General features: G+C 39.2%; 1 protein-coding gene across 5 annotated transcripts in view; it reads left to right on the top strand.

The window, feature by feature from the left end:
• eya4 (EYA transcriptional coactivator and phosphatase 4) overlaps positions 1–8470 on the top strand; it is a 64306-nt gene continuing 55836 nt past the window's right edge. For 2 of the 5 annotated variants that reach the window (XR_007041814.1, XM_047388249.1), the window contains exons 1-2: positions 2–344; positions 6321–6381. Coding sequence is in view for 4 of the 5 variants with exons in the window: in XM_047388249.1 (XP_047244205.1) it covers positions 6349–6381 (33 nt within the window). In the remaining variant the exon portion in view is untranslated. Of the gene's footprint in view, positions 345–6320; positions 6382–8470 lie in introns of all 5 variants that reach the window. The other 3 variants (XM_047388251.1, XM_047388248.1, XM_047388253.1) reach the window with 2 other exon arrangements.

Raw genomic sequence — 8470 nt, 5'->3', positions numbered from 1 at the left:
ATATCCAATATCCTCTGAACCCGCCTGGTGCTCAAACTTGGACGCGGACTGAAAATAATGTTGTTTCCCCGCGGAAGCGAGCTTTCCTGCCACCGAAACAGAAGTCCGGAACTTGAGTCAGGGCTTGTCAGTATGTTCAGTTTGGTCTGAACTACTTTTTTTCTGTTTTAGTGTTGGACTCTTAATGGCCAGCTTTGGCTGAGTGTTTTGATCCAGTCAGTGACAGCCTGCAAACAGCAGGGAGAGCTGTGCAGCGAGCGCACCGCATTTGTTATGAGCGCTTCCGAGCTGTGAGGGGATAATCTTGGAGCTCATTTGGTGCTGGAACAACACTTTGAACACAGGTATGTTTGCTTGCTGGTATAGGTTTGCTTATTTCCCTCATTTTTATTTATTTTAATTTTTTTGTATTTCTGTTTTTTTTATTATTATTATCAAACTCAAATTTAATATAACGCAAAACTTCTGGTTTTAAGTCAAGAACTGACAGTTTTGGTGACTTGGATCCATATCCGACATCACATTTAGAAATTTAAAAAATGTATTATTTGGGATAATTCTTAACATAACAACATGTGCTTTTGATTGCTACTGACGTAGAAATTCCTTTTGGAAATAAGCATAAATGTGGTCCTGTTTCTAATATGTCTGCTTTTCAGACTTCTGCGCGTTCAGTGTTTTGATTTCTCTAAATCTATAGGTCACAACCTTTATTAGAAACTCATCTTAGCATACGTGACAGTAATTCAGAGTTTTCTTACTCGCATTTTTTTAAACGCACCGGAAAATACAGTGGAATTGAGCGTTTATTTGACAATTGATATAAATGCTTCTCAGTGTGTGTTTCCTAATGTTTTGGGTTTGTTTTTTTTTTTATTTAGAGTTGAGGAGACACTTCATTCGTCTCCTCCAGCATCCCGTGGCCTTTTTACCCCCTTCATTCTCTCCATCTCTCTTTCATCCCACGTGGAGTTTGTGTTTATATTTGATATGTAGGAAATGGGAATCTTATACCAGCACGGGCCCGGCTCTCGGGGCCTGAATGGCCCCTGGCTATTAGCCTGCCCCTAACAACATGACGAGTTAGGTACACGCCGACGCAAAATCTGATAGGGGCCCTATTGCGCCGTAATCCGTGCGTAGGGGTTACATTTCACACGAAGGACTCACACTTAAACAAGGCGCGTTAAAGCCCCAAAACAGCACTGATGGCTTTGGTACTTATAAAAGGGGTTACTAAAAGATACAAATCGTGCACATCGACAATAATATGTGTCTTATTTATTTATTGTTATTAAACATTGTATTTAAGGTATTAGGTTTGCGTGTTTTGCATTAAAGTGAATTGAACTGGAATATCGAAAAAATAAATCAGAAGTGTTTAGGAAGTATTCTATCAGTTCTTAAAAATAATAATAATAAAATAAATCAACTTATGTAATTGTTTTAAACTACTCTATTAAGGTAAGCTGTTATAAGCAGTATAACGATTTTAGGCCAGCATTTGCGCGCGTCTTCTATTTCTGGATCCACTTAAAATTGTTGATAAAAGCTGATGGTCTATCTTTTTTTATGTCTCATAATTTACAATCATGTGTGGCAAGAATGAAAGCGTTCCTAGCACATATATGCGTTCTGATAACTTAGGTTCAGATTATAAAATAGCTACAACTCTAATTATATTTATTAGGCTGCACAGCAGTTTATCAAATAGACAGTTAGGGGATCTGGAGGTCGTTTCTATTTGTCCAGGACCACTGCTACCTTAATCAATCAGTTATCATTTAATGAATAAATGTCTTTTTGTTGTTGTTGCTGATGTCACTATGTCACCCCAACTATAGGTGGTGAAGAAGGGAGGATAGTTTCATTTTAGTTTCATTATTGGTAGTTTTGCATCTCAAGTATAAACTAATAAATAAATACATTTAATTAAAAGGAAATGATGCTGCAGAATCCATCATATCTGAGGGTCTCCAAATGAGCGAGTATTAAAATTTAGGAAATGTGTTTATTGCTATCGATGGGTGCATAAAAGTGGAGTCGACAGGGTAAAAGTTGAAATGAATACGCAGCGCTCCGGTCAGCCTGCAGCTGCCTTCATGCGGTTTGTTCAACATCGTCTTCTCTTCGGCTTTCAGAGCGTGAAATTACCGCAGCCTGGCCGCGTGCTGCACTTTCTAACCCATCGCCCGTCTCATGTGTGTCTCTTATATGTCGCTGTCAATAGCCATAGTAAGAAATATAATTCTCTCTGCTGGGACGCTGAAGGAAATAGCGAGTTTATTGATCCTCTGCTTAGTGTCAGGTAACTGCTGGGTGGCAGAGCCGGTCCAAGACTGTGTGGAGCCCCTATGCAGAGTTTGATTTGAGGGCCCGTTTCCAATTAAGCAAATCATAAAATCCAGCCAGTGTTGTTTCTTTTCATAGAATATCTGAGATTGTGCATTCAACAGACTTAAATTCCGTAGTTTGCTAGTAAGGAAGGCCGGCCTAAGTTAGAAGTAAACTTTGGAACCTAATAAAAATGTGACAAATGCACATAGGTTAAAGCTACTTTAATAGTTTTGCTAGTGTTTGAGCTCAGAAAACATTTCATGGACCCAGTTTGTAAATAAATCACCAAGTCATAGCCTTTTTTCTGTAATTGCAGAGGCTTGATTCAAACATCTGCTCAATCAAATAATTAGGTTTTAAATATCATACAATGTTGCTTTCCATTCTACAAGTAGTTTAAAAATTTTTTTAGATATTATAATATTCCACTCCACTGCATTTTTTTTCCTTCAGTTCACTGCAGTGGTAACGATAAACTACTTAAAACTCTGTCAACAGCAGAAAACAATTGACCTGACCCAAAACTACTAGTATTCACTAATAAGATACAGAACTCGAAAGGATCACAAAATATGTTGTTTATTCATTTTCTCCCTGTATAATCTTCTGTGCTCAGAAAACCTATATAGAATTATTTAATAAACTATAAAGCAAAACAGATTATTATTCAGTTGATTTAATGCATAATTGGTTCAGTAGATAATTGTACAAGTTTTGTTCAAACCTTTAAAAATATAAAAATGTAAAACAAAATGAACTTAAAGTAGGCTTATCCTTTATAAACATGACTACAAATTAGAAATCATGACATCTTCTTCAATGTAAGAAGCAGTGGGATCCTGGGGACCTTTGTCACCTATCGGCTCTGCGCAGCAGGAACATTTAACTGTTGTGTAACATGAATCTGTTTTGAAGTAATAGTCAAAAGTGGCATATTTATTTACAGGAGTCCTTTGGAGTATGAAGCATTTCATCATTTCAAAAATGTGAAAACCACAAAAAAAATGTGTCTCTCATAAAACCATAAGCAGGACACTTTTTATAAGTTTATTTTGCAATCCACTGCATATGTTTTAAAACAAGAAATGATGTTGGAAGAAGTGAAATCCATAAATAAAAGAGAGAGGGAGGAATGGATGGGGGGTGAGGCTGGTGGAGGCTCCGGCACAAATCAATTCACCTGAGAGACGCATTATTGTCTTCGGTTTCACGCCGGGAGGAGCTGAGCACTATGAAAAATTAAAAGGATGCCAGTTAATTTAAAGGATCGAGCCAGTGCACAGACACACATGCACACAAACCGCCTGCACAACCCTAATTTAATGCTACTGTCAGTAACTCATGTTTAAAACCAAGCTTTTATTAAGTTGACATTTCAGAAGCTGCAGTGTTGAAGGACAAATGGTAACCTTATCCACTTCTTTGTATTAATGCAACACACATATACACATGAACAAAGACATTAACTCTTACTCAAATATTTGTTTTTGCAAATATCTATACAGAAAGACAGTATTCATAATCCCTACATTTTTTCAACTTTTGTCACTTTCAACCACAAACGTCAATGTCTTTGCTTGTGGTTTTTTATGTTATAGACCAAAACAAAGTCACATATAATTGTAAAGTGGAAGGAAAATAATACATCAATTTCAATTTCTTCTGTAAATAAAAGTCTGAAATGTGTAGGTTATATGTAGTAAGAACCATCTCCTCTGGTTCCCCTTAAACAAAATCCGGTCCAACCAACTGCCTTCAGAAGTCACCTCATTAGTATATAGAGTCCACTTATGTGTAATTTGATCTCGGTATAAATCAAGCACTTCTGTGAAAGCCTCAGAGGTTTGTGAGAAAACACTTGTGAACAAACACCATCACGAAGGTCAAGGAACACAGTAGAGAGGTCAGAAATAAATTTGTGGGGAAGTTTAAGGCAGGTTTAAGGCAGCTTTGTACATCTCATGGAGGACTGTTTAATCAATCAAAAATAGAAAGAGTATAGCATTTGTCATACCTACAGGTCAGGTAAAGAGAGCATTAATCAGAGAAGCCACCCTCTTGGTGGCACATGGTAACTCTGGAGGAGCTGGAAAGATCCACACCTCAGGTGGGATCCGTTGACGAGACAACTATGGAAAAATTGTATGGAAAAAATGGCAAGAATGAAGGCATATTTGAAAGACAGCCTGTTTGCAGTTTGCCACAAGCCATGTAGAGGACGCAGTAAATATGTGGAACAGGGTACTCTGGTCATATGAGACCAATATTAAACAGTTTGTCCTAAATGCTGAACACAATGTGTGGAAGAAAATCTACACTGCACATCACTCTGAACACAACATCCTCAAGATGACTCATAGTGGTGGTAGCAACATGCTAAGGGGATGTTTTTCTTTGGCATTGTCAAATCACAAACATGCAGCCAGAGCTTCTATGGTGTGGTTAAGATCACAGCGTGTTCATTTGTTAAGACAGCTTCACAATGTGTGATTATCAGCTGTCATAGCCAAAATCTTTTGTCATGCAAAAAAATCTTGGTTATGAGCTGAGGGTGTTTGGTCATTCAGCCTGACATACACACTGACCGCCAATTACGCACTACAACAAATAGATGACCTGCAACAAATATTAAGCAATAAGCTTTGCAGTGTGATTGCTCCTGTGAACAAGATTTAAAAAAAAAATTTTTCCCCTCCGTTGTATTTCCGTCGTTGTACCCGTTTCCTCAAACTCCTCTTCCTCATTTCTGCATTTTAATATAGTAATATGCGCATGAACTCCAGTTTGTTGCCCCTTTATACAATTATGTCTGTCGGATCTGTCTGACACGATCCTGCTGCAGCAAGGAGATGTGAAGTCTAGCCTCTTCCGTCATGTACTGTGACAACAGTTACTGTCATTTTTGTATAAAGTTCAAGGTGTGTGAATATTTTCCAAGGTACTGTAAATTATTTCTGCTAATGCATTCAAAAATAGCTTTGTCATGGACAACTTAACCTATTAACAGTTTACGGGCACTCCCTACTGCATTGCTGGGAACTTCAGGTCTTATGATAGGGAAGGACTCTTTGTGTTTGCATGTGAGTATGCGTCCCTGCAGCCAACTCTTTTGTTTAGTTCTCCAACTTTTTTGACGCCCTTTGCACAATAAACAAGAGACAGCCCGTTCTGTTCTCTTCTTCCTGGGATGTTGGCATTGTTGTCCATTGTTTTCAACTGACCTTTCATTGCAGCATCAATTTCTGTGTCTTAGCAGCAACAGAGCAAAAAGAAATAGAATGCAATGATCGCAGCATCATCTCTCACCTTAAGTTGTAGACAATCCCCTGGCGTCCAACCCCCCCTCCTCCCTTCACCAACCTGTCTCCTGTCTAGAATTAACAGGGTCATTCACTGCCTTCATGTGTCATAGCCAGCCACTGTGTCTGTGGTCCAGGGCCAGCCATGTAGCCGTATCGTTTACGCTTCTCCGTTTTCATTGTTGATATTTACTTCTGCAATTATCGTACCATTTCACCCTCGGCTAAAGATGATATGCTGAAGTTAAAGCGGGCGCTTCCCTCCTTCGGTCTCCTGTTGCTCAAACATGCAAATCTAAACATACGATGTAAGATTCAACTGACAGATCCACACTGACATAAAAAATATATATGCAAACTATTGTTTTTTATTTCGCTCGCTCACTCCATCTTGGTCTCTTTTGCTCTCTGTCTGTGTGTATATGTGTGTGTGTGTGTGTCTGTGTGTGTGTGTGTGTGTATATATACACACACAGGCATACATACACAGAAGTAGTGCAGTGTGTGGTTTCATCAACCAACAGTGTAAGGGATCAAATTAAGGAAAAGACCACCAATATCCTCAGAAGGACAGCTGACATTTAGGTTAACATTTCCAATTAAACACATGTATTAAAGGAAAAACTTGACTGTCTTATGTTACTTAAAGCATTTAAATTCGTCTTGTCTCTCTTGTTTTTCAAGTGAGTGGCATATCATAGCCAGGGAAGCCATGGAGGCCTCACAGGACCTCAGCGGACAGATGGTGAGTTAAAGGCTACTGTATGCATGCAGGTCTTTGGGTGAGTGAGTATACCTTGTATTGGCCACACAGCTGTGGGGTATGGTACATTAGACAGATACTGTATGTGTCCATTCGAGTGTGTATGTGTGTGTACTAAATCGTGACAGATGTGGTGCAAGTCCAGTAACCATATGGCGGGAGTCAGAATTATTGCGACTCCAGCTGAAGTAAAGAGACACGGAGACTGCTGGCTATTTCTAAAACTAAGATTGATTTAGCAATAATTAAAAAAAAATTTCACTTCATATAACGATTATAAAAAGAGCACTGGAAAAAGGTAATATAGGTAACATAACCAAGAATTCAATTTATTTTTAATCACACAATTTTATACTGATCTAATTAAGCAAAAACAAAAAACACACAAAAATAACAAACAAAGGTGTCCTACCCTATAAGCAATTTCTACGGCTAAGAGGGGAAAGTTTGGTGGAAGAAAAAGGAGAAGGAGATGTTGAAAGCATCAGAACCCCCTTTGATCTCACAATAGAACAGGAAAAGAAAACCTAATTATTTTCTCAGAACAACTTGTATTTCTACGCCTCTCTTGGCTGAAGAGATAGTCAGCTTCCACCCTAACAACATTTCTGTCTCCTCTGAGGCAAAAAGACAAGCATCACTGGTCTCTCTTGGTGCTGAGTTTTGGGAGGCTCCTCTCTTTGTATTTGGATTAAAAGACACCCTAAAAGACAGTTATTAATGATGCTAAGTTTGTCTAAGGCCTGGAGACAAAACAAAACCAAATTATTTGCAGGAACGTCTTACAAAAATTAGATGAACGTCACAATGGAATCACAATTTAATTAGGGTTCTCGTTGATTCAGTCGGCCTAACTTTTTGTCGGTTCCGGTTCTTTTCGTGTTTCTTGACTGTCTTAGGAGACAGCTCTGCACACTACTCAGCAGCTATAGCTTCCAGGGAAGGAGTCACCACAAGGCTCTGATCAACCAATCAGAATTGGACTTGGAATAACCCAAGAGATACATCATCCTCAACAGGCAATAATAAAAAAAGATTACATTATTTTTCTACCACATTCAAAGGTGTACGTTGTACTGAAATCATAGCTGATAAGCTGTATGTTGCTTAGCAACACTACTGGCATGTTGTGGGGCAGGGCACATGCATTCTCTGACGCCGTTCCAAAATAATGAATAGAACTTAGCAACTTTGGTCCACTTGTTTGGTCCGGACCAAAAACGAACTTTATTTTTTTCATTTGGTGCGGTTTGTTTTCACATTGTACTTTTAGCAAGTGAACTATTACTTGTAAACAAAGCCATGCGGGTGACGATCATTGTTCACATTGGACAGAAATGACAGGGGCAGGACCAAGCACAGACCCGGAAATGTAGGAAAACAACTGTAGACGTGCTGCATGCAGCACCTCTGTTCTGCATAATTGTGCCATTATTACAGCTGCAATATTATTATGAGAGTCAAGAGCAGCTCATTCAACACAGACTTTGAGACGTTCCATCTATAATTTTGGAACCCCGTCGGAGAACGCGTGCTGAATGCCGACGTTCTCTACGTGCCTTGTCCCACAACAAGCCAGTAGCATTGCTAAGCAATGCTTTTTATGCCCAAAGAGACGTACACTTTTTGTAGTTGGTTCGGATCGGGGCCGGTTTGTATTCAGACCATAAGAGAACTGCACCAGAGTCCGTTTGGAAGCGGACCGAGACCACCTCAAAAAGTGGGTCTCCGTCCGGTTGTTTGGTCCGGACCAGGGTTCGCTTGAGTGTATTCACACCTGCGCAAAAGGTCCGGACCAAGGGGGGAAACGAACTCTGGTCCATTTAAAGTGGACCAAAAGTGACAAGTGTGAATACACCCTTAAATACTTTCCTGGTGTGAATATACCCTTAGTGTACCAGCTGCACAGCTGTTGGGGAAAATCACCTCATCAACAAAACAATACATACAATGAATGAACTTTGGGCTGGTTGGATGCTACAAGTAGCCATTTGGATGTCAGTTGAATTTTTTTTCCAGTACTTGTGATGTTTACATTCAGCTTGACATTGTTTCAGGTGAGTAATTCAGT

Source organism: Girardinichthys multiradiatus, chromosome 15, assembly GCF_021462225.1.
Source record: "Girardinichthys multiradiatus isolate DD_20200921_A chromosome 15, DD_fGirMul_XY1, whole genome shotgun sequence".
In the NCBI taxonomy this organism is placed as follows: domain Eukaryota; kingdom Metazoa; phylum Chordata; class Actinopteri; order Cyprinodontiformes; family Goodeidae; genus Girardinichthys; species Girardinichthys multiradiatus.
The sequence above is the reverse complement of the archived record's forward strand: the minus strand, read 5'-3'. Positions and strand labels throughout refer to the sequence as shown.